General features: G+C 45.7%; 1 protein-coding gene across 1 annotated transcript; it reads left to right on the forward strand.

The window, feature by feature from the left end:
• Window positions 1-5,179: 5,179 nt before the first annotated feature.
• Window positions 5,180-26,032, forward strand: MTURN (maturin, neural progenitor differentiation regulator homolog). The gene is made up of 3 exons (XM_051789063.1): window positions 5,180-5,372; window positions 11,911-12,033; window positions 18,389-26,032. The coding sequence occupies exons 1-3, from the start codon at window positions 5,211-5,213 to the stop codon at window positions 18,497-18,499; spliced, it is 396 nt and encodes a 131-aa protein (XP_051645023.1). The 5' UTR covers window positions 5,180-5,210; the 3' UTR covers window positions 18,500-26,032.
• The last annotated feature ends 367 nt before the right edge of the window (window positions 26,033-26,399 follow it).

Genomic DNA, 26,399 nt, shown 5'->3' on the forward strand with positions numbered 1-26,399 from the left:
CAAGAGCAATATAGACTTCAAAACTGTCTGCTGGCAGGACCAGGAAGATGACGGGCATCAGTCATCATTCTCCTTCATATTTAGCACATGATCTTCCTATTCCTAAAAAGCAGGGACTATGAGGACAACTGATTCAGGGGTTGTTTGATGACTTCTTAAAATTAAGGTCCATATTTTGGACAAGGTAATGCCCCCAGGGAAAGCTTCTAATTAGCAAGTGGATTTTCACAGCCCAGATCTTCATCACTATTTATGTGTTTAATTTCTTACTGCCAAAGCAATAGGATATTGAACCACTGACTTCAAAAGGAGGATTTGTGGGAGCAGCAGGATCTTCATTCTATATAGATTTTTAACTAACATTTTAATTTAATTGAGAAACTGTGCATTTCTAATTCACTTTCCCTCTACATCTTCTTGGCTTGGATCATTCTTCACAGTTTTCTTGCTCCTTTCTCAACTCCATTTACCATAGAAATGGGAGGAAAAAAAAAAAGAAAGGCAACCCAAAGCAAAAACAGCCACAGCTGTGTTCCTCATTAAAGACAAGAAAAACACAGACTGTCTAGAAGCTCTGGGAAGCTGAGTATCCTCAGGAGCAGGGAAGTCAGGTGGGGAACAATTTGCAAGATACCAGTGTGCTGACTCCTGGACTCCAGCCTCAGGGGACGACGTGGCTGTGTGCTCAGGGAAGATGCAGCAGCCGATGGGCAGGTTGGAAATATAGCAGCCAGGAATTTTTTTACCTTTTAGTAGCCTCAGGGTAGATACTTGGCAGTTATAAATGGATCTGTTGGTCAACAGTCACTCAGCTTGAGTCCCTGGAAGAACCCACTGCTGCTTTGCTGCAGCAGGACACATTTAATGCTGTTACAGGCTCGGTGGAAATGCATGTGGAGCTGTGAGGGTGCAAGCACCATTGGAAGCCCTGCATAGACCAGGCTTTTGCAGGCACAACTGTTTCAGCACCTCTCTCAAGCAAGTGCAAATGTCAAGGCTCTGGACAGGTGAAAAGCGTGTTGTGAATGAACCAGTACTGATAACAATAAGTAATATTTTCTTTTTAAAGGTCCATGGTGTAAAGAAGGTTTATGAGGGATTGGTCATGAGGGGATCAATCTCCCTCACCTATTTAATTCCTCCTAGGATTTCTTGATGCTTTTGTCTTCTGGAGCAAGGTTTCTGTAGGAAACCAAACTGTGGAGACAGCACAGAGATGCAAGAGAATAAGCTGACACAGAACAGCAGTTAAGGGTGTATCTCTAATAATTTACTGGAGCTCACCCTCCTGACCTTTCTGTATTTAGATCAGCAGGAAGGGTGCATAATGAGGGCTGCAAGAGGGCAATCAGGTTCTTACAGCTGGTCAGGCGAATTAGTGTGAATTGCTTGGCAGTTCACCAAAAGCAGACCAATGAGGGCTCTTCATAAGGGAAAAAAACAATCTTGAAGGTGGCCAGTCCATGCGTAGGATTTTTCAGATTTCTAACCTGCTGTAGAGTAGAACAGTGGTTCAGTGTTTCAGAGAGGCACCACAGCCATGGGCAAGTTGCCTTTGTCTGACACATTTCAAAAACCCTTCTGCTCCACCACCCTCTGCAGTTTCTCGCTCCCCCCTCCCCTGCATGCTTTTTCCCCATGTCCTTTAGTGTCGCTGTGTCCTGGAGGAGTAGGGGAATAGTGAACACCTAGCACTTTCCTCACTTGAGCACAGGGCTGTCGAGTTTTCAGCCTTCAAGACCATGCTCATCACTAGGCATTGCAGAGGCAAGATCTTTTGTAAAGATAACTCCTGGGAGCCAGGTACTTTAAAAACCTTCCCCTCCACACCTCCTCCAATCCATGCAAATGGCAGAAAATTGGTTTATCCTCTCAATCCTCATGCTGTCATTCCCTTTTCACCTGGCTATTTAATTTCTGTGAATGTGGAGAACCTGCATAAAACCAGAAGTCACCTGTAAAGTGCGGATATTTATATTTTTGTTCCAACTAGTATGGCTGTGGCATGGCACGTGCTCCCTCTTCCTAATACTCTCCATATGTTCTTCAAATTGAAATGTGTTTTCCAGTAGATGATAGTTACTGGCTAGTGGCATCCCTCTGAAATTATCTAGCAACATTTCCCTGCCCTCGCTATGACCTGGATCAGGTCAATGGAAAGAACCAGAGCTGCTGTGTCCTAGAAGAAGATGGAAATGGAAATGCATCCCTGCAGGACCGGAGAAACTACCTTCCCTCTGGTGCAGTTTTCCATCTGCAAGCCATCCTTGCCACGGCAGACAGCTTCTTGACCTCCCCTCTCCTCTCCCAAGAAGACAGTTGCTCCCCTTATATGGCCATGCTTTGGGGCATGAATGGTTATGGGTATTTGGAATAAGTAGGAAGAAAAAAGATGTGTGTGGTTTCAGTATACAGTATTTCAGAAAAGCTGAGGCATTGTACAGCATTGTTGGCCATCTACTCATCTCCTCAAACGAGCAGCAGGTGCTTCTGATTTTGACTTGCAGAGAGGCATAAGGGTGTCATGAACATTGCATCTGCCTCATGCCCATGTTGCCATCCCTCAGCCTCTGACATCAGCACGATGGCCAGGGCCACTGAGCCTGGCTTGCTCTGCAAGCAGCACTTCTGCGGGCTGTTTTCTAGCATTGCCAAAATCATCAGCCTTTACCAGGTTGTTTTTATAATTTGCTCTTGGCGTACAGGTGTTGGGGCAAAGAGACTCATCACATGTAAATAAACAAATAATCACATCTTTCTGATTTGAATGGCTGCGCTGTCAGACGTGACAAAGGATTTTGCAGCACATGCTGCAATAAGATATTTTAAATCTCATTCGAAGCCTGTCAGCTTCCCTACTCCATGGAAGGGAGATAGTGAACAGCACATACTTCAAAGAGACATTTTAAGGACTAAAAACACGTTCACGTGGGGCTTTGAAAATGCATATAAATCACAGGTGTTAACACTGAGATCTCGTTTGTTTGAAATTGTGTCTGTTTGCAATGCAGCCCTGACCTCCCCTCGCTGCTATGCGCCAGGGCGCTGTCAGGCAGGAGGATATGGCTGCCTGGCTGCCCCCCTTGGGGAAGCACAAAGAGACAGTGGGATTGAGGTTGACCTTGGTGGCTGAGCACAGTGGCGTGGGACATGTCTGTCCTGGTGGTAGCATCCTGCCCACTGGTTGCTGGAAAGCAGTCACTGTCACGTTTTAGGAGAAAAGGCTGTATTTTTTCATGTCCAATTTTCATGCTAATTACTTAAATACACTTGGAAAAGAAAACACCAAATACCCAACAGTGAAAGAGTGTTGAAGTTGAGAAGTCCTGCACAGGACTCACAGCCTTGCCAACCCCTGGAGGCCCAGCAACCTGCAATCACGTTTGGGTTTCTGCAGGACCCCTGCCTCCTTCAGGAAATGGCAAGAGGTTTAGGATTTCCTTTCCAGCTGTTCAGGACACACCGCTCCAGCCCCAGGCTTCCTGCAAAGCCATAAGTCTTTAAGTGCCCTACACAGCAAGGCTTTGCAGGTATTACTACACTCACCTCCCCAGGCCTGTGCAGTAGGTAGGAGACTGATGCTGCCTCATTTTCCCCTGGTGAAGAGACATGCAGCAGGACCAGGGTAATTACCTACAAAAGCACACCTGGATTCTGGGATTTGAGGCACTTAGACCAGGAGCTTTGGAACATTAGCAATTTTTACAATGCTTTGCACATTCAGAGCACAGCTCCAAGTGTAATGAAGGGTGCTCAGCACTTGCCACTCTAATAGCAACCCAGGAATGAGGGCATTATCCAGGTTGTCTGTGAAGAATAGATGAAAATATCCTTTCGTGGGAAAACCAGCAGTCATTCACAACCCACGTGCAGAAAGGGTCTGAGTTACAGTTGCACAAGCACTCATGTTGTTGGCATTTCCTTATACCTCAGGCTGCAATGCCCGAGGAGGTTTTTCACTGTGGTGTCATTAGTACCAAGTTCTGCTGTATCCATGGACACACCTGGGACAAGCCAGAGGCAGGAGACAATGACCACGGGGCTGAGCACAGCAGCATGGGTGCTCAGAGCATGCCCTGGGCCAGCCAGAGGCAGTGGGGCTGCATCCTTGCCACAGCCTTGCCAGCACTGCTGTGCTTGGCCTCATTACCTCTGCAACTTGGAATCACAGAAACATTATTACCACCATACTCTAACCAACTGAGCTGATCTCAGGGTTATACAGGTTGGAAAAGACCTCTAAGATCACCGAGTGACCTCACTGATTACTTTGGAGTGGTCGAATGATTTATGTACCAACTGATACGTACGATGGGAGTGTATGATGTGTGACACAGACCATATTAGCTGGGCATTTGGTACCTGCTGTGGAAATGCAGTTAAACACCACTCAGGAGACAAGCAACGGGCTGTGTTAGAGGCCAGTGTTGTCTTTGTCCTTGCAAACTTTTCTGCCCACTGCCATGTATGGGCTCTGTGCTTCCTATTCCCCTCTATGAATTCCCAGGCTTCCAGCTGAAAATCCATCCAGGCCTGTGGGGATTTGTTTTCCTTTGTGGCACAGTGGACACTGATGCAAATCTAAGGCCCTTTACAAATGCAGACCAGCACTTTCCTCCCATGCCTTGCTGGATATATACATAATCATTTGGGATAAGCTTGGAAGAGTAACGTGAACCTCACTGCAAACTCACCAGTCCCCAGTGACAGGATGGGGGGCTGGGAGCAACCTCCATAAAGCTTTCCAGTGTCATGGGGTGGAATCTGTCCACATTTGGACAGCCCAACAGCTCACATGTGGGTGGCTTCCACGAATCCAGTGCAAGGGGGTACCCACCAGTGAGTTTAGCACAGTGGGTTCTGCCGAGATGCCGGCCCAGTTCTGGGAAGATGGAAGGGAAGAGGGAAGACGAGGCATCATCTTGCCGACAGCGCCTTCCTGAGTGGGCTTGAAGGTTTTTTTTTGTGGATTTTTTCTTCCTTCCCCCCCCCCCCCCCCCGCCCCCAAGTTGCCAGAAGGCGTCGAGTCAATTGTCTGCAGCGAATTCCAGCGGGGCCGGTGCCTGGAGCGGGGCGCGGGGCGCGCGGCGCGGTGCGGGGGGCGGGCGGGGCGGTGCGGGGGGCGGGCGCGGGGCGGTGCGAGGCGCGGGGGGCGCGGGCGGTGCGGGGGACGCGGGCGGGAGGCGGCGGCGGCGGCGGCGGGGTCGGCGATGGCTTTCGAGGCGCTGGCGGAGGCGGCGGAGCGGTGGTGCGCCCGCACGCCCTTCCAGCTCATCGCCGCCGAGGAAACGGAGCGGCGCATGGACTTCTACGCCGAGCCCGGCGTCTCCTTCTACGTGCTGTGCCCGGAGGCCGCCTGCGGGGACAATTTCGTGAGTGCCCCGGGAGGGGATCGGGGGTCACGGGCGTGCGCGGGTGCCCCGCGTGGGTGCGGGAGCGGGTGGGGAAGCCCTTGCGCCTCTTTGGGACGCTCCGTCCGTGCGGGTCGCCGGTGCTTGGGGGGAGCACCGGAGGGGGAGCGCCGAGGGGGCGGAGGACGGGGCCGTGCCCAGGAGGGAGGGATGCGGTGATGGAGAGCGGCGGGGCCGGGGGCCGGGGGGATCCTCCCACAGTCTGCAAAATGGAGTCTGCTGGCGGTGGGGGGCGGCCCCGCGGGCAGGGGCACCCCCCTCGCACCCCTCATCCCCATCGCCCCGGCCCGGGGAGGCTGCGGGCCCCGGGGCGGGCGGGGAGGAGGGGTGCGAGCCCCCCCGCCTCCCGCGCCCTGCGGGGTTGCAGCTGCTGCTCCCCCCGCGGCGCCTCCATCCTCCCGGGATGCCGGGCTGGGGCACGGCGCGGGGACGGGCGGACTGGCAGGACTGTCACGGCAAATGGAGAATGGGCAGGGATAAAATGGAGTCAGGATGACAGGAGGGCCGCGCCCCCCCCGCCGCTCCCCCGGGCCCGCCGGGGCCGGGGAATCCGGGCAGGTGCCGCCGCGGCCGCCGCGCCCCTTCCTCGCCCGCCCGTCGCCGATTTCAGCCGCAAGTTCGTGCAGAAAAGGCACCGGCACCACAGCACTGGGCTTTGGGAAGGGTGTCGAGGGGTGCTTTTCCCCTTGTCCAGACCCTCCCGGTGGTGAGCAGAAGTGCAGGAAGAGTCACCGAAAAGCGGCACCTCGACACGAGGTTTGTAACCTGCCGAGTGCGAGTTAACTTCAATGAAAGGGTTTTATTTTGCTCTTTTTTTTTTTTTTTTTTTTTACAAAATAACTCCTAGCACAGATCATTATTGTAGGAATGTTGTAGGTCTTTCCCTTCCCGGGGCAAGTCTTCTCCCTCCACCTGCTTGACAAATATTCGCTAATTCCCTTTTGAACAGGTAAGTGCAGAGTTAGCTCATTTGACAGATGGGTCCATGGAAACAAAGAGCAGTGAAGTGACTTCTCCTGGACCACAGATCCCAGCAAGTGGGATATTTATTTATTGTGTTGGGCAGATGGTCATGCTGAATTATGAAAGAAGTTATCTGGAGTTTAGTTATGCATCTGTCCAGGGATGATACGTGAGATCTCCAGCTGTAGCAGTGGAGCATCTCAGGGTGTGCAGTCTTTCAGTCCTCTGTGGGACTAGCCCTGCACATCCATCTTCCCAGCACCTATGAGCCTGTCAGACCCCAGTGCTCATTCCTCTCTAGAGATACCTGTGCCCAGAAAGGGCCATGCCTGATGGACTCTTAAGCAGGGATAAATCCAGTGCAGCACTAGGCTGAAACTATGATTGGACACTAATGCTATTGGAAATTGCAAAGAAAGCCCATTATTTTTCTTAGACATGTTTTGTTTCTTTATGCACTGCTCAGTAATTGAGTGAACTCTTTCAAATCAAAATCTAGTCAACTTTAAAAAAAAATCTTAAGCAGTTTCAGACTCAATTCCCATGCTTCCAACACTGACCTTTTTTTTTTTTTTGAGTTTTTTTTTTCAGTCACATTTCCCCCTCTTTTGACAAATATTTTCATTCCAGGGTACCTGTGGGAAAGACTCCCTGCCCAGAGCCACCAGTAGTAAACCTGAACGGAAAGACCAACTCTTATATGGAACATAAACAGTGGAAAAATAGAAGCAGTGTTTTCTTCTGTCTCTTTCAGCATTAGTACTTGAGGCACTTTTTGTAATGATAATACTTTTAAAACAGGCAAATAGGTGTCATTCTTAATTTTTTTCCTGTTGATGGTGTCTCTTTAATGTGATTATGACCCACTAATGAGCAGATTCTCCAGAATCCTGTTTTCTGCTCCTAGTAGGGCTTAATTTCTAGTCCCAGCTTGACTATCTTGGGTTTTTTTGCAGTCTTTTTTTTTTCCTTATTTTCCAGAAGATAACTTTCCTTTCTACATGCAATTACAGGCTAAAGTTTATTTTAAGAAGAATTAATAAAAGCCAAGGGACTGATTGTAATTTGCACTTTAAGCCTTGTTGCATGGCTCCTTTGGCACAATGGAGTGTGAAAGTGAGTAAATATAAACAGAATTCACAGTGACACACTTTACAGCCTTTTTGCACCCTATGACTCCTATAAAGGAGCCTTACATTTAATAAGTATCTGGTGCCTGGTATTCTTGTACTCTTTTTTATGTCTCTATTTCATAATAATGCAACTTAAAAAGCTATGTAGGAGGTGCCAGAGAAGTCCCTGATAACCCACTTGTAAGGAGGAAATGATGAGCCTGATGTACTTATAAGGGAGGAGGAGAAAAACATGGAAAGGTTGTCAAGATCCAATCTGGGGGAGAATAATTCTGAATTTTGTATAAAATCAGAGATGCCAGATCACAACAATCAAATATTTTTAATTTCCTGAAAAGCTGTATTTGAGCTAGGTCTTTAACATGGTAGAGATGCAGGAAACCCACGTAGACACTTATTGACATTTTCAGTACCACTTGGACACTAAAACTCTCTGAATCAGCATTTTAGATAGCTGAACTATGTATAATTTAGCTCCCGAGGCTTGTGGTGTTCTCAAGAAATTAATTGGCCTTGTGTAGCCATAATCAAGGAGGGTGAGGGTTGTGATGCTATTCCTTGTCGTCTGTCATTTGTTTTGTCACCATGTTATTTATATACTGGTATTCAAAGTAACTGATAAAATAAATAAAAATATGAGGCCATTTTGATTCAAGATTTCCTGTAAAATATTTTAGAACAGAGCCAGTGAGTCTGAATATTTTCTGCAAATGGAATTATCCTCACACAGAAAAAGTTTTGCTGCCATGCTCAACGAGTCGACTGGTTAGAAAAAGGTGGTCTAGCAAGTGACTTTGTTGTCCAGCAACACTGAGTGATCTAAAAGTGTGAGGGAAAGCAAACCCTTCCAGATGCAGCCCTATGAATTGTCTCAGCTATCTGCAGTGTGTAGATGCTGAGCTAAATAATTCAACCATGATCCTAGGTCAGCTGAGGTGGAAATTAGTGTTTGTGTGCTTTTGTAGTGACACAAAGCAACTGTGAGCAAAACTGGGCAAGCTTGGAAAACACATACTCAGATGATGAGTGTGCTGGTTTAAAAGTTAACCAGCAGGGGGAATGAACCCAACTCAAAGGAGAGATTATAAGTCAGAATAACAATTTATTAAAATAATACAGTAAGTACAATAATACAAACAAACAATTGGTCTCAACCCACAAAAACCCAAATGTATAACCCAGTACCCTGGGGCCTGAACAAAGTGGTGTTCCTTGGGCCCTGTTTGAGTCCAAAGTAAAGGGAGAGGGGAAGAACCTGCTGGTGGGAGAGCTGCTGCAGTCTGGCCAGAACTGGTGATCGCAGTCCAGTGGTGGTCTAAGTCTGGTTGAGAGCGATGAGATGCAGCCGTCCTCTGGATCCCACGAGTGGGTTGAAAAAATGTTCCAAAACTCCAAGATTATATATCCTCCAGTTCAGGCAGGAATGCTTGGTACTCCCCTCAGGGCGGGGAGTTCACAAAGGGTGTGAGGACAGAAACATCCTTCTATCTCACAGGCCTCTTAACACCTAGTTTATAGCCTGAGGAGTCAGGCTCTATGGGTAGAGGGTGCGAATAGTCTATTGACAACAATAGTCTAGTTTCTGGGAAATGACATGGAATGCTATAGAATACAGTTTTGGGTTACACCCACCATGCTCTATGGGCAGAGGGTGCGAATAGTCTATTGACAACAATAGTCTAGTTTCTGGGAAATGACATGGAAGGCTATAGAATACAGTTTTGGGTTACACCCACCATGATGAACTGATCTCAGCTGTCCTAACTAGGACAATGAGGTTAATATTTTTTTAATTAAACAGCCACAACTGGGCACTGTGGTCCACCAGCTTGACAGCAGACTGCTTCTCCCACTGCAAAGAGATCCTTAGGCATCAGGTTTTCCAGGAAAAGCATCTCCTTATGTGTAGCCTTAATTACTGCTTTAACTTTTTAAGCAGGAGCTGAATCCTCAAATTACATTTGTTTTTATTTTGAGGTACCAAAATTCCTTTTGAAGGTTCCTCTGGAGATGCATGAGTCAGTGCTGAGGCAGTTCCTGCACTGCCTTGGTGCAGCACTGAACCTCCACAGAGAGCTGTAGGCATTATAACCTATAGGCATTATAGCCCTGGTATTTATTATGGTTGAGGTTTTTAGGGGGCAAAGATAAAATCAAGCCATTTCCGAAGGAGATGCGTGCACTAATGGCATGTGAGACCTTTCATAGTGCATTTGTTGCTACAGTCAACATTTGAAATCTTCTGCACATGGAGAGATTGTTGGAAGCCTTACTTGATTATTGCCTCACGATGCTATGCAAAAAAGTCTCCTCAAAAACTCAGTGATCGAGTTACTCCCTTAGGTTTGCCCCTTGTGCTAGATCATCTTATTCTGCAATACTGCTGACAAATTCACACTGGAGAATAAAACATGGTACAGCTTGAAAAAAGATTGTAAAAACATGGTAGGACAACATGGAGTTACCTTTCCCTGGGGAACGAAGTACCTATTATTCATTAAAGGGCGGGACTTGATTTTTATTTATGTAGAAGCTCCTGTGTATAGCTCTGGTAGTCGAAAGAAGCCACAATTTAAACAAGAATGAGGATCTCAGCAGTCATAATCATTTTATACATATAAACAATTACAACAGGTTTAGTACGAGCCAGGAATTGCCAAGCTGCAATATCCAGCTCTGAACTTCGATGAAAAGATTAGGAATAACTAAAGAGTTATTGCTAACCTGAAGTAAGGAGCCAGAGCTCCAAAATCTTGAGACTGTTCTTAAAATGTTCTAATTTGAAAGTGTTCATTGGTTATTTTATAGAGGGCTCATTTGAGTTCACTTCATGTACCTTCTGCCTTTTTAGACCGTAAAAATCTCAAAGTGCAGGCTTTTTTTCTGCCTTTTTTTTGTAAACAGAAGCTGAGATTTAGTTGTATATTTATAGGTTTGCAAGGCCCATGACTCTAAGATGTCATGAAGTATCATGAGACTTGTGGTATGTGCATTTGAGAGTTGGCAAGACTGCAAAGAACTTATTTTTATTGCCAGAATGGTTAAGAGATGACTCTGGTTATATGGAAGAGCAGAACCTACTCAGTAATGCAGAGTTGTTTTCATAACAAAACATTTCACTCTGTTTATGCTTGTAAAATGCAACAAGCAGCAGAGAAAATGTAGGTCAAGTGAGGTTCATAGCAAAGCAGCTAGTTTTTATCTTAAAGGTGCAGCTTAGATGATGTTAAGTACTGTTTTCTTTCTTTAAGTGTAAAACTGCATCCCTGGCGGGTACTCACCTCTGAAGGGGAAGGTGACATGCAAGCCTTATGTTAGGGATTGAAACATCTGTCATTTTGAGTCTTTCCCTGAATGTTAGTTAAGCTTCAGAGAGACCCTCCTTTTTCCTTGTTTAAGTACTGTAACCTGCTGTTTATAGCAGAGTAAAAAGCTGCACGGCACTTTGGGGAAAAGAGCTGCTGTGCAAAAAGAGGTACCAGTCTCAAAACAATTTGGCAGTATCGTGCTTCTCTGTGTAGCTGACTGCCTAAGACAGTTCCATACAAAAAATCTTCCAAAAGAAAGTCTTTAAGGTTATACATTAGCTTGTGCTGTGTGCTGCCCTTCTTGTTTGAGCACTCCCACCATCACTTGCCAGCTCTGTTTCAAACGAAAATCCTCCTAGCAGCAGAATAAGCATCAGTTTTGGGAGAGGTTTCGCAGAGTCAGGCTGGGGGAGCAGCATCTCTGAAGCAGGAGCAAGATGAGAGGAAGATCTGAAATGGGTTTAAGTGTGCCTACCTGTGAAGAGATGATCAGGTTGTAAGGGGAGTAAACCTCAAAACAGGGAGGGAGGCTTGAATTGTCAGGATGTCGTGAGTGCCCAAACATCTCTCCTTGGCTCTGTGTCTAGACTGCGGGTGTATTTTACATCTTTTCTTCTGCATCGTCAAGAGAATTACACATCAAGTTCCACCTCCAGGGTCACATCATATTTGCACTAACGCCAGGAACAGAAAGAGATGCTTTGTCTCCCTGAGGGCTTCATTGCAGTGGGCGATGCAGAAGAGGAGAAAACCCAATGTGACTTCCAGGTCTGAGCAGGGCTGATGTCAAATGAAAACACCTTTATGGGTAAATGTGCATACCCTTCATTGCTGGTGCAGTCACGAGGTATTTTCACTTCTGGATCTGTTTCCCTGCTTTCTGATGCATCGTGGTAATAAAATGCAGGTTCCTTCTCAGAAGTGTGGCTTCTGAAACAGCCTGCAGCGCCTGTCCCCAGGGCGGGTCTTGAACTGCAGGAGGCTCGGTGTACTTTGGCAGATGTTTACAACATGTGACCTTATAAAATCACATGGAAAGGTTGGCGTGAATTCCTGTTAATGCCTTTACTTTCTTGTGTTGCTGTTGGCTTTCAGCACGTGTGGAGCGAAAGTGAAGACTGCTTACCTTTTCTGCAGCTCGCGCAGGATTACATCTCCTCCTGTGGGAAAAAGACACTCCATGAAATATTGGAAAAAGTCTTCAAATCCTTCAGACCTGTAAGTGCTTTTTTTTTTACTTCTAAACGTTGACTGTTGCCTGTGACTTAATAGAGCAGCACTGGATAGAGCAAGGTGTTTTTTTCTTCTTCAGGAACTTATACCTCCAGTCAGCTACCTGGGCACATGAGTGTTATACATAAACTACCGTTAGGCTGTTGGAAATTGTTTCTTGGAAGTTAGCTGCCTTTTTATTTCCATCTCTGTGTTTGAGAGGATGAGATTCCCATCCGGGGTGGGAGGCCAACTGGTGTGTCAGCCGGTGGCAGCGGGCAGGGACTTGCATCCTGCTGATGCAGCGCTGACTCCGAGGAACGGGACACGAGTCAGCGCTGCGGGACTTTGTGGCAGAGTTGTTTCCTGGCACTGGAATTGGGGAGTTTTGCAAGGATATGAGTAGCAAGAGTAGACCTCTGGGAAGCTGGAAGTACGGTTTCTCCTCAGAGTGATTTGTTTTATTTTATGGTTGGCTTTTTTTTTTCCTCCCGAGTGATCCAGATTTTGCTCTTAGGATGGTTGCCACTTGGTATTTGCAAACGCCAGTTTGGTCACTGCTTGAGAAGAAGTTGGAACAGAAGCTGGGTTTTGTGGAGAGGGGGCATGTGTGTTTCTGTTTTGCTGCTGCTCAGCTTTCTCTGTCCTTGTTTAACACTAAGATTTGGGTCAAAGCCTGGATTTCATTAGGGTGAGGTGTCTTAGGCTGGCTGTTGTCCTTCATTTTTGCCAAATCCTCCCTTTACCCAGCCTCTCCTTTTGAATGCTTGGGGCTGGCTGATGACTTGGTGCAGAGCAGAGGTTCATTGCCAGAGCCATTCTCCCATGATGTCCTTGAGAAAGTTGACTGATGGACATCTTTATACTCAACTGAAAATGTAGACCTTTTCCCCTCCTGTCTTTTTCTGGATGACTAACTGAGAAGACTGAAAATGCATCCCAAGTATTTAGTGCAAAAGGGAGGGCCTGGAGCACCGATATGAAAGCACTGGCCCTCCCTGTGTTACACCCTTGCAATGATTTGCCGCAGACCGCCACAGCTGGGTGACATAAAAGAGCATAATTTTAAAGAATCCTTTGAGAGGCTGGAAATAAATAGAACAGATGCATACTTTTCTTAGAAAGGACTGGAAATCTAATCTGTCACTACAGCTGCTTGTAATTGTGAAAACATACAAAAAAATATAAATATGTTTCCCAGAACAGTATTTGGCTCTTGGATCTTCATAGTTGTTTTCTCCTGCTCAGAGAAGCTGTCTCTGATGAGAAACTTCCACTGGTTTAACTAAAGAGGACTTCAGAAAGACTTAATTCAATTGGTACAGATTACTTATTTCATTTAAACCACATTTATTTCTGCGTAGGTTAAGTTACTGAGAAATTCAGTCAAACCAAGTTGAGTTACTCTTCAAAATAAAAAGGTTCAAAGCAGGAGGAACTATTATGCTCATGTAGCCTGGGCCCTTCATTAATACATCACATTTCACCCCATGATTCTGACAACCAAGCGCATAAATCATGGTTGAACTGGAATGTGTCTTTTCCAAAGACACCCACTCTTGATGTAAAGTCTTCGGGTGAATTAAAGGATACAACCCTGCTGGGCACTTTCTCTTCTCATTATTAGTTATGGTGCTCTGAAAGTCTCTTTTGTTTGCAATCTACGTTCTTCTAGTTTTGGTTCCTAGTTGTTGAATTTCATTTTGCTTTTGTTTGCTCAAAAATGGTGTCCTCAACTGCCAGAAACCTCTTGCAGACTGTAATCAAGTACCTCTTCATTTTCTCTTGGATGTACCACAAAGAGTAAGTTTCTCAGATTCTGCTTTGGCCTAGTACTGAGAGATTTGCATCTGTATAACAAAACTGGGTTTATGATTTGAGGTATGGTTTTAACGTAGATAAGTCTAATAAGGAATGTATTGACATTTTTCCCTTATTGTAATTATTAAAAATAGCACATACATGGTAGGAAAGATTTTTAAAACTGTGTGGTGTTACCATAGATGTATGGAAACAGTTATTTTGTGCCCTCAGGCCTTTTCCAGAACAAAATCACTTTTCTTCAGTATTTGGAAATTATTTCCTTGGCATCGCTTCATGCTGTCCCACGTCCTTTTTCTGCTGGACCCCTTTCGCTAATGAAACCACCTTGCTGTCAGCTTTAAGGCAACAGTGCATTTGCAGGGCATTTCTTCTCCACTGTCCCAAGCAAATCTGCTGTCAGAGACCAGTCTGGCAAACTTCAGTTTGAAAAAATGTCAGTTTAGGTAAAAACTGCTGAAGGTCAGACTGGGCTCTTCTGAAGTATCTGGTGGTCCTGGCTATCAGTCTGGGAGGAGGGAGACTAGGTTTTTGGCATGTGCTTGCTAAGCACCTTTTGAAAGTCTTCTCCATTTCAGTATTCCCAACAGACATCGAAGATTATTAGACAGTTCTGAAATTCTTTGTTGGGGTCCTCTGAAGGGAAATACTTAGAAGAAAATAGTGACAGTGCATCTGCATCTTTCCATGCCCTTATGCACAGCATGAGCATCTGCCCTCCCATAACTGAGGGGTCCAAGACCAATATTTGTCCAGTAACTGAGCTCAGCTCTGCTCTGCACATTCACAGTGACAGACCAGCTGTGACTTCACAAGCTTACCCTGAGGCTGTGGGGTAGGAAGGGACTGGCTGCTGCTGCACAGGGCCCTGCGTTTCAGAGACAGTGAGAGCAGGGATGCCCAGCAGTTGGCATCCGTCTCAATGAGAGACAGATTTCCCTCTGCTCACTACTCTTCCCTGGGCACAGAAGGCAATGAGGGTGCTCTGGGGCTGCTCACCATCCCTCGGCTCTCAGGCATCTCTCCCTAATGTTACAGTGCCAGAGCAAGATATTTCATTAGACAAGGCTTTTAAAAAGTGTTGGTTAACCTGCAGCAGCCAAACCACACCTCTAAATCCTGCTGTAGGCAAGGTCAGGCTTTTTCTTTACTGAAGTTGGGGGGAGGATGTTGTCTTTGCCCATTAATGCCTTCCTGGATCAGTTTCCACAAAACTCTGATTTGCCTTATTATCCACTTATTCAGGGAACATCCAAAAGTGCCAGACACCATGCAGGTACATGGTATCAATCAACAGCACTGGGCTCAAATACTGTTACTTGCCTCAGAGCATCCCACTCCTCCGATGCCCTTGTCTCTCTGGTGTCAGAGGTGCCACGCTCAGGTGCCAGAGGTGCCCATGCTAGTGCTTGTAAGCATATCTGCCTGGAGACTAAGCCCTTTCCACAAGGATTCAGCAGAACTGTGTTGTCTCTAGTGTAGCATCACATGGACTGCTAAAGCTCAGTCTTGTATTTGGTTAGTTTATCAGTCTGCCTGTGCATCAGCTTTTGGTAGGAGGCAATATCACTCTGCCTCTGTGACTTAATAACTACTAGATTATTTGTATAAAATCAGGGCACTTGGGAAGAGTTAAGAAAGACAAATTTAAGAAATGCCTGAGGGACATCACACGAACTGGCAACGTTTGCAGAGAACCAGGGCATGAGTTGTACAATTCAGCGGCAAATTCCGGGTGTCGCACACCGCGCTCCTCTTCAGCCTGAAAAAGCCTACATCTGAACTAGGGAGTCTACAGTGTAAAAGCCATTTATCCCATATTCGCTGAATTCATACATATCCTGGTGACCTCTCCTTTACCTCCAGATGGGTAGTTTGGACAGCAGGAATAAATAGAGGTAGTTCAGGCAGTGCTGCCACTGGTTGTTATCTTCTCTCCCTGCTTTCCTCCCTCCCTTCTCACCATGCTCCTGTCTTCCTCCTCTCCACGGGTCTCCCTCCACCTGGCAGTTTTGTTCCCCTTGGCTCTTTGACTGATGGATCAGCTCTCTGTTTCTACACCCTTTCCTCTTTTACCTCTTTTCTCCTTATTTTTGCTCTCCAGTTAAATCCTTTCAAGTCTGCCACATAGCTGATAATGTAATATGTGAAGCAGATATGGATTAGAAGCAGAAACTAGTGTGTTTGAAAGAAGACAAGGTCGGAGTTAGTCTAGGGTCAACTCAGGCCATCTTCATCATCTTATTTTGTCCTTATCTTTTGTACGCCCCCCTTCCATTTTGACCCAGTGTTTGTAGAGCTCCCTGCACTTTGGACCCTGATCATCCCTCCTTGGTGTCAAGGTGTGGACTGATTTGCCACTGCAGTCCAGAGAGCAGTAAGGGGTTAACAGCAGTGAGGGACCATAGTCCTGTGGGAGGCGATGGGATTCAGACTGTAAAAGTGAGATCTGCATGGTCAAGGTCCTTGGTGCCTTGGAAAGTCATAAAGTGTCCGTGAGAGAATAAAACTGCATCTTCCTTGGAGGAGCCTCCCATCCTATCCCGTCCCATCCTATCCTATCCCGTCCCATCCCATCCCATCCCATCCCATCCCACCCCACCCCACCCTATCCCATTCCACTCCACCCCACTTCATCCCATCCCCATCCTTCCTCCATAAAACCACCAACATCTGCAGCATCACTCTTATTTGTGCTGCTCCAGGGGAAGAAGAGCTGGGTTTCCCAAGGGCGAAGAAAGAGGGGATGTGTGAAAAGCAGGATGTGTTTCCCATGCTTTGGGACTGTATAAGTCTTTGTGGTTCTTGTGGTGTATGTTGTGTTTTCCATGCTCATGTTTGCATGAGGAAGTCTTGCAGGATCCCATAAAATGAAAACTCATGGGCCTCATTTCCTTGCAAATCAAGGAGGAATTATAACCAGAGCTAGGAAAAAAAAAATAGCGTCAAAACGCTTTTTGCCAGGTGATGTAAACAGAGGAGTACAACACTCACATTTAATTTGAATCCACTAGATCAGTTTAGCAAAAAATAATATTGGTGTATAAGAAAGTCTAGAGAGCCCTTGCTTTTGCCTTTTGAAAACTGAGTATTTTAATTTTAGCTTCAACACAAAACAAAACCCCCGCATCCTGAAAATGAACGAAGCAGTTTCGCGTTCAGTTAAGCATTTGATTTGAAAGATATGTGCACATAGGAGTTTACTTTGTTCTGCTCAGAAGACAAGAACATTTTCTGTTTGGGGTCTCGCTGTAAGTATTTTTAAAATACAAAGGAGGGGATTTAGTCAGAAAATTCTCCTTCCATTTCCCTGCTGAAGAAGCCCTGCAACTAAAAAACTGGCTGTCTCCCAGTGACAGTGAGGAATACAAGCTTCATTGCATTCAGAAGCTAATTCTGTGTGCTGTATTTGTGTCCACTGAATAATCTTGAATGTTGATCCCAGACTAAATTAGTTTAGGTCCCTGAAAATCTACCTTGTCTCATTTTCGTGCTCTCACCTAGCGAGTGTCACCCTCCTCCCAGTTTTTATGGGCTTTGCCTCTTTCAAGAGCTAACAGCTGCATCATTCTCCAAACAGAGTCTTTCATGCATCTGCGCTGATCTTCCAGCCCTTGCAAGCTAAATACATGGTATTCCCAGTAATGCCTGGCATATGATTTTGCTTTGTGGCTATTAATAGCTGTTAGTGTAGGATTCTAATATGAGATTTCCACAACAGATGTGTTATTTTGAGTATTATTTGGTTTATCTCTCTTCCTGACTTCTGTTGGCTTGGCAACCTTTTGGAGGAGAGGAGAAAAGTTCAAACATGGTTGTTTGCTCCTTTTCCTGTCGTGAACAAGACATGTTGCAGTGATCGGAGCCATCAGGTGGAGGCATCCAAACATTGTCCAAAGAAGACGGGCTTGCAGTTCCTCACAAGCCCAGATCTAATTTGCAGAAGTTTAAAGGGGCTCAGACAGTTTTGAGTGGAATACACAGTATTTCTCACTACAAGGGCTTCACCCAGTGTACAAGGCTTTGTCTGGTGTATTGGAGTGAAGGGTTCAAGAGAAGCATTTAACAGGCTGGATTCTTAAGGTTTTTGGGGAGTCCTTTCCTACTCCATACTAGCCAGTTCTGCATGAGGATGCTTTTTTCTTTGGCTTTTATAGTGTTGCTAAAAAACAGTCTTAAACCAAGATAACTACTGCTACAGTAGTATCATGATTCTTTCTGAAGTTAAACCACTGCCAAGTCTTAAACACTCAACAATTCATAATGCAACCTCAGGGAAGAATGTGAAGCTTTTTGCAAGTGCTTTGTTTTGGTTTTATTTATCTTCCGGTCTCTGAGCACTTAATTTGGTGTGAGGATGCATTTTCAACTCTTTCTCTATCCCAGGAGGGAGAGAAAGAGAGCCAAGATCATTATGCAATACTGTTATTCCAGGGTTTAAGGTTTTCAAGAAGTGCCATGTAGGATTTGTGTGAAGATTTGCAGTAAAGCTGCATGAGTGGGTAATTCACTGTTACACAGTATTTTCTCTTCTTTGTAGTTACTTGGGCTTCCAGATGTTGATGATGATGCATTTGAAGAATATAACGCAGATGTGGAAGAAGAGGAACCAGAAGCTGATCACCAACAGATGGGTGTCAGTCAGCAGTGATTTTCTGAGAAGCTAAAATAATTCGGAAGCCTTTGGTACCAGGTGGGGTCAGGTGGTCCCACGTTAGCCTGTTCGAATTAGCACATCACAAGGGGATATCTGGCTGCCAAGATAAAAGTTTCACAAAAAATGGTTTTAAAAAAAAAAAAAATAATAATAATTTGTGATGAGCTTTGCTAAGAAGTGACCTGAATTTTGCTCCTGCTTCAGTGGGTTTTCTATGGAGTTGTCTTGGTAGCATTCTGCCGCTATCAGTCTAGAAGTAGTTTTGTTGCTGACTTGTCTCTTCGATTTGTGCTCGAGAGTAGCATTCGCTGACGTGAATGTAGAGTACCGAGAATGTAGGAAACGTGTGGTGAGAGTGCCGAGTCCTCACCAGTGACCTTTCCAAGGAAACCAGCGCAGAGAGCAAACACCACACAACCTGCGCTCTTCTGTTTAGTTCAACAGCTATAGTTTTTGAAAAAGTACCAAACTTGGAGAAACTTCTCCTTAAAAACAGTAGTTTAATAGTGGTTGGTGCTGCAGAAGTGCATGTGAACGCTTAACAAAAATAATGGGAAGTGGGAAATCCAGGGGGTGTCAGACATATTAATGTTGTTTTACTGACACCTGAGTTTACAAGTGCTGAATTAATAACTGGGAGTAATGTGTATCAGCAGCAAACATTATTGCCAGCCCTGGTACTCAAAACACCATGTGATCCAAAGGCAAGTGCTGCTTTCTTACAAATGAAGTAAAAAATAGCCATTGCCTATCTCACTTCTGCATGACAACCAACTTTAAGCTTTGCTGGTTTTGATACACTGCCAAACTATTACTCAAACCTCGTGGCATCGTGAATTAGAATCAAAGAATATACTGAGTTTGAAGAGACCCATAAGGATCATCAAGTCCAACTCCTGGCCCTGCACAGAAGACCCCAACAATCACACCGTGTGCCTGAGAGTGTTGTCCAAATGCTTCTTGAGCTCAGGCAGGCTTGGTGCTGTGACCACTTCCATTGGGAGCCTGTTCTAGTGCTCAACTACCCTCTGAGTGTAAAACCTTTTCCTGATATCTAATCTAAAGCTCCCCCAACTCAGCTTCCTGCCATTTCCTTGAGTCCTGTCACTGGTCACATGAGTGAAGAGATCAGTACCCACCCCTCTGCTTCCCCTCGTGAGGATGTTGAAGACCGCAGTGAGGTTTCCCCTCAGTCTCCTCCAGGCTGAACAAACCAAGTGACCTCAGCTGCCCCTCATACGGCTTCGCCTCCAGACCCTGCGCCATCCTCGTGACCCTCCTTTGGATGCTCCCTAATAGCCTAATGGCTTTCTTATATTGTGGTACCCAAAACTGCACAAAATATTCAAGGTGAGGCCACACCAGTGCAGAGCAGAGTGAGACAATCCCCTCCCTGGACCTGCCTAATGCCCCCTAGGACATGGTTGGCCCTCCTGGCTGCCAGGGCACTGCTGACTCATATTCAACTTGCCATTGACCAGGATCCCCAGGTACCTTTCCATAGTACTGCTCTCCAGCCTCTCCTTCCCTAGTCTATACACACAACCAGGATTGCCCTGTCCTAGGTGCAGAATCCAGCATTTGCCCTTGTTAAACTTCATCGAGTTGGTGAGAGATTGCCCATCTCCCTAATTTGTTGCGGTCTCTCTGCAGGGCCTCTGTGCCCTGGAGGGAGTCACTAAATTGCTCCTCCCAATTTAGTGTTTTGGCAAACCTATTTAGTATTCCTTTGAGTCCTGCATCCATGTTGTTAATGAAGATGCTGAAGAGAACTGGGCTGAGAATGGAGCGCTGTGGAACTCCACTAGTGACTAGATGCCAGCCCAGTGTTACCCCATTCAGTATAACTCCTCTGCCCAACCTGTGAGCCAGTTGCTCACTTAACACAGTTATCCAGCTTGGTCCTGGACGCTTTGTCCAGAAGGATACTGAGAGAGTATCAAAAACTTTGCTGAAGTCCAAAAAGATGACATCTGCTGGCTTTCCTAGATCAGGTAGGTGAGTTACCCTGTCATACAAGGAAATCAGGTTCTACAAGCAGGACTTTCCCCTCATGAAGCCGAGCTGGCTGTGGCTGAAGAGTGTGTTGTCCTCCAGGTGTTTTTCAATACCTCCCAGAATAATCTTTTCCAAGATTTTATTGGGCACCGAAGTGAGACTAACTGGCCTGTTGTTTCCAGGGTCCTTCTTGAGTGCACCTTAAGTGCAACTTGAGTGCAACCTAACATTGAAGCCATAGGGATATAAACCAGCACCTGGTTCTTGAAATTATGCTGGACCTCTTCCTCTCCCTGGGCCTTTGAGCTAGTGTGGTCATTTACACCTCTTTGAAGGGGAGTTAAAATACTACTACTTTGACTGATACAAAATCTAGTGAGTTTTATTTATCAGGGAACTTGCTCCCCAGAAGGGTTTGGTGAGGGTCTTGGTATAAAGGAGAGGAAGACCCTCATGTTTTATACCTGTTTTGCATAGATTTAAGTGACTTGGATGAGTGCCAGACTGTGAAGATGCAGGGTCTCTTTATTTACTTGCCTTTTGTACTGAAAATTTAAGAAGCAAAGGTAATTCTGTTGTAATACAGCTGAAGAAAAATGTTTCTAAATTCACTCCTTTTTTCCAATTTTTTAAAAACCGTTAGACAAAGGTCACACGCTTCAAAAGCCCTTTTATACAGAATTAGCTTTATAAAAACAAAGAGTGAGTGAAGAGAAAATGCTTGGACAACTCCTAGAAACAGCTCTCATCATTTTGAAAACCCTATTATTAACAATGTCTCCTTTTCAATAGACTTTTTAAAGACTCTTTTTCCAAGGTTACTAAAGAGAGCAAGTTTTCTTGGTGGTTTGATGATAGTGGCTTCAGAGATGCATAGCACATGATTTTTTCAGTTGGAGGCAAAGACCTTCTGTAACTGGGATGATGTGTGGTACCTGAGTCTGCACAGAAGTGTCTACAACACTGTAAAAGTCAGAGTTTAAGAATATAAAAAGAAAAAAAAGTGGAAGAAAACCAGAGCTTAATGCAACTTTGTACATTCTTTCAGCATGCAGCGTAAACATGGTAGTCGCAGCACATTTTCTATGGACTAGTGACGTGAGAACTGTGGCAGTTCATTGTATAACACTGTACAGCAGCAATAGGCTTTTTGCTTACTAAAATAAAGTGTAAGACCAGTGGTTTCCATCCCTGCTTTAAGTCCCTAAATTTTTCTTTCCTCTCCAGCTAGGACAGATATTATAACCTCAAACAAAGCCTTCCTCCAGGAAAACCTTTCTCTTCATAGCATCCAGTCCTTGGGTCGTGGCTCATACAAGTAGGGGCTGACTTTCCTCTGCTCTAGCATAATGCAAGCAAGCAGTTTACAGTAGCCCAAGCAGGAGGAATAGTCCTGCCATCCAGGTTTGCTGGCCACTTGCACCCTTTTGACTCAGGGGGAGGTGCAGGCGTCCACACACACACCTGCAGAAGCTGTGGCATGGCTGCATCGTGAGCTGGGCTTAGGGGTCTGTCTGACTGGCATATAACCCTCTGCCTTTTTACAGACAGGTAGTTTTCCAGCTGGATCAATCCTACCATCTGGCTAAGTGTGTGGCTGCACAGACGAGTGCCAGCACAGCAGAGGGGAGGGTGCAGGGGTGGACCGGGCTAGTAGCTGAAGACCTGCTGCTAAATGGGCCTTGCACAGTGTTAGGGGCCCACGGTGGAGGTGCAGACCAGCCTAAATGCTGTGAAGGATTGACTCCACAAGGCTCAGTGGAGAACTGGGCTCTGGCTGGCAGCAGGATACATGGCAATTCAGGAAATGAGGAAAGACTGTAGGATCCAGTGCTTGCAACTGTGTACAGGAGGTTGTAATATGTACTGCACTCTACTACCTTTCCCTGTGTATTGATTGAATTGTTAGTGAGGGGTTGAACAAGCAAACAACGCTGTAAGTTATGTAGATATATTATTATTATCTGTATTCACTAACTTACTTTTTTTTGGAATGCCATATACCATTTGGGTGACTTCCACACCAGACAACAAGTGCTGGACAGTTGGGGTCCCTTCTGCAGTGCACAGGCCTGCAAAACTCCCACTGATGCCAGCAAGATTTTGTTCAGATGGGACCTGCAGGACCAGGGGATGCGTGAGGCTTGGTCCTGCACAGAGCTGAGCGCTCTCGTTCCCTCTCACTTTGTTAGGAGTGGAATGTGTTGAGCCCTGCTGCTGAACTGAAGCATGACCAACCAGCACTGAGAATAAACTGGAATTTTATACATAGAAAATTTAATTTACATGTGTAATAAATGTGAATGAGCATTAATATAGAATGTATTTTATCGAAAAATATTGATTCCTTACTTTGACCAAATACATTTCTGTATTACTGTGTTACTTGTTCCATGCTTGCCAAACGATGCAAGAGATGCAAAACTGGTTTGGTTGTATTATGAAGTGGTTTTATATTTTATTTGTATTTTATTTTTCCCTCCCTCCCACCAACTATTGCAGTTAGTAGCCATTCAATAATTAATTAAGGGTAGCATGACCCAGTGGCTAGGCTTGCGACTGAGACAAAAGGTTTGCCAACATAAATGCTTCCAAACCTGGGAAATGAGTGAAAAGATGGGGATTCGAAGCCATTGCCTCGCCTTGAGCTTCAAGTGGGTCTCGGTGGCTGGGTGTTCAAAGCAGGCCTCTAGAAAATTTAGAAGGAGGAGGGTAACTCCTTCGAAAGTGCCACCTTCATCCTTTTGTAAAAGGGACTATATTATTTACCCAGCAGTGTATACAGTGCTTTAGATCTGTGGGTGTAAAGAGGCGCTCATGATCATTGCCTATCCTCAAAGCAAACCACTAATGAAAGGACATAGAAGTGTGTCCCTTTTCCCTCGCCCTTTTCTTGTAGGCATTTCATGCTCTAACTGAATATAAATATACCAGAACAGAGCCTTTTGCAGAACTGGCGCTTCTGAATATGAGTGGCATGGATGCAGTGAGCAGAGTGCGCTTGGGGGATGAGAAATACATGGGATGCCAGAGGGAAGCATTGATTTCAGAAATGTGACAGCTGGTTTGGGTAGCAGGGGCAAGAGTGAGCAAGGCCCCTTCCAGAGAGATGCTGTGATTTCTGAGACAGTCCAAACCATCCTGCCAAATGTCTGCTTATTGAACCCGTGCAGTTTATAAAAAAGCTCCTCAGAGCTTTGGGGCCTTGAGCTCAGTCATATTTTTCCATTAGTGTCCTGCCTGATGAATGCATTCAGGTGATTGAGGGGGGAAGGGGTGGAGAAAAAGCAAACTGAAAAGCCTTCTTCTCTTCCTCAACATTATGATACTGTGTGAGTATGTAGGAGCAGCAGTCAGGGTGCAGGGTGTTCTGTTAGTGCCCAGTAACATCTCTTAAAAGGACTTGCTCCGTGCATAGTGCTGTGCCTTTGAAAGTCTCGTACTTGTAAAGAATGCCTCTTTTTATGGGAATAGCCAGAGTTAGTTTTCCTGCACCAGTGACCTGCACACCAGCTGCTGCCTCTTGTTGCCTTGTCCCACATAAGGTGTGCAGTGTGACATGGGTCCTGGGGGCAGCGTGGAGGAGTTCCTGCTACAAGATAGCTTAGTAGGTCACTGCCCTTTCCCCCTTTACAAGGTGGGACATGAGGCTGTGGCAGTAAAAGTGATTGCAATAACATTGTGGGCGTTGTTTTGGAAAGGTGCCATTCAGGACATATTCCCAGCCTCTTTCATCATGTTTCCTGATCTTTCTCTGGGATCCAGGGCGGACATCCATGGCTGTTTTGCTCAACATCAGGTTTAGCTGTGGCAGGAGGCGAGGTTACCAGTTCATCCATCCTTACTCTGTGTCCATCCTTAGCCTGTGTCCATACTTCCCTCCTGTTTGTCCTTACCATTCTGTTCTTTTCAGAATTTCTCACTCACAGAAGAGAGGAAGTGTAGGAAGGGGGAGAGAAACACCCCTTACCTCCAACAGCTTGCAGCCGGGTGCATCAGTGAAAGCTCCAGTCCAGCACAGTGTGTGTTACCAGGTCACATTGTCTTCTCTGCACAGGGGGATGAGGTGGCGTGGGAGATGTGTTATCCCTCAAGGACCCATGAGTGGTCCATGCCAGACAGGGGTTATGCAGAAGACAGCAGTCTTTTAGGTGCCAAACCCAGTATCTTCACAGGGAGCAATGTCTAGCCAAATAATCCACTCTCTGAAAATCATAACCCATTGAGGCTTTCCAGGCTGGGCACCCAGAAAATGAGACTTGTCTGGCTGGAGATCTTTCTCAGTGCTGGCTGGTTTTGATCTGGCCACAGGACATTGGAAATAGGGAAGTATCTCTTAAGGGGCTCTAGCTAGATGGACCTCTCTGTAAATTGCTGAGCAGAGCCAAATGCTTTGTTTGATATGTTTAATTCTGGCAGAACCTCCCCTCCTCCCCAACAGCCTGTTTCTGCAGCCAGCTGCAGCTGGGAAGGCTTTGTGTGAGTGCCAGGCAGGAGTGACTCAGGACAGCAGCTCCTAGACCCTGTAACAGGCTGGGCTTGAGGTGGTTCTTGCAGAGTCACCAGGGAGCTGAAGGCTCAGGGATATCACTTCCAAGGCAGATATTAAAATAAACAGATTCTTTAAATGTGATAGGAAAGGCTCTGAGGGCAGACCCTGTCACTTAGGTTTTTATTAGACTTCTGAGACTTAGTTTTATTGTTGGTATCTGATGTCTGTGTCAGGTGTACAAAGGAAACCTCTTCACTTAACCACAATCACCTGTTCAGTGGGCCAGATTATTATTTACCCGATCTATGTTTTACTTTTTTCTCAGTTCTGATAATTTTTTTTAAAGAAAGAAAATCCCTAAAGGCACGTCTGCATTATTGCAAGTGTATTCTACAGAGCCCCATATCACTGCACTGTCAGTACAAGCTTGGATGTAAAAAAAAATACAGATTCAGAAAAAGGGCCTTGTTTTGTCTGCAGGAAAAAAACCCTTCTTTGAACTAGTTATTGCTGACTACAGGAAAGCTCACTGGTTTCATGTAAAATACATTGAACTCTGAAATTCCCTTTCTGTACCAACATGCTATTGCTCATGTAGGCAAAGATCTGCAGTAATGCTGCATGTAAAGGAAGCTTTCATCTGCGGGGGGAGTGGTGGTGGAAGCAATAGCTCTGGATTTCAGTGAGTGCAATTTTTTTGTTGTTGTCAAGTTTTCCTTTACTAATGTAGGGACCAGTCAGCCTTCAACACGTCAAGCAGAAATCATGTTGTGCCACACCATGCCAAAGATGTCTTTGGTGAGGTTTCCACCATTTTTCTGGCTGGAAGATCTGTCTTTGGAACTACAAAGCTAGGAAGCGGGTCACTGAAAGTTGCCCTTTTGTTCAGCGCTTTCAAAGGTGTAAGCCTTCAGTGAAGCACTGCTTTCTTTCTGATACTCCTTCCTACTGATCCTCCTTCCTCTCCCACCACTGAGGCATCAAATCCAGCAGTGTCATTACACCATGAGCTTGCCATTAAAGAGCTTATCAAACTCTGATGACTGATGGAGTCTTTTCTGTGGGAGAAAAATCAGCTAACTTTTGAATCTGGGGGGCTAAAACATGGCTACAATGCATGTGGTGAAGGGAGCAACAGGCTTGAATTTCCTGGGCACTGCTGGTGTGTGGTGGTATAACACAGTGTTTGCAGGTGTAAGGAGGGGAAAATTATGTCGTTCGAGCTTCGGGCACTGCAAAGCCATTCCTGCTGGACCCAGAACCATCAGGTGGTTTGGCACAGTCTGAGGTGGTGGATTCAGAAACTGGGAATTGGTGGTAATATTTGTGTATGAGCCAGTATTTCAGACCTCTCAGGTCCTTTTCTGTTTTGCACAGATTAGGGAGACATCTGTTCCAATTAAG

The sequence above is a fragment of the Manacus candei genome, unplaced genomic scaffold (genome assembly GCF_025592945.1).
Source record: "Manacus candei isolate 608988 ecotype Guabito, Panama unplaced genomic scaffold, ASM2559294v1 h1tg000026l, whole genome shotgun sequence".
NCBI lineage: Eukaryota > Metazoa > Chordata > Aves > Passeriformes > Pipridae > Manacus > Manacus candei.

What these genes read in the sequence shown, in the direction of transcription:
- MTURN (XM_051789063.1), top strand. Translation starts at nt 5,211, where the DNA reads ATGGCTTTCGAGGCGCTGGCGGAGGCGGCGGAGCGGTGGTGCGCCCGC. An exon ending in CCGCCTGCGGGGACAATTTC is followed by an intron (nt 5,373 to 11,910) that starts GTGAGTGCCCCG and finishes GTTGGCTTTCAG; the next exon opens with CACGTGTGGAGCGAAAGTGA. An exon ending in TCTTCAAATCCTTCAGACCT is followed by an intron (nt 12,034 to 18,388) that starts GTAAGTGCTTTT and finishes TCTTCTTTGTAG; the next exon opens with TTACTTGGGCTTCCAGATGT.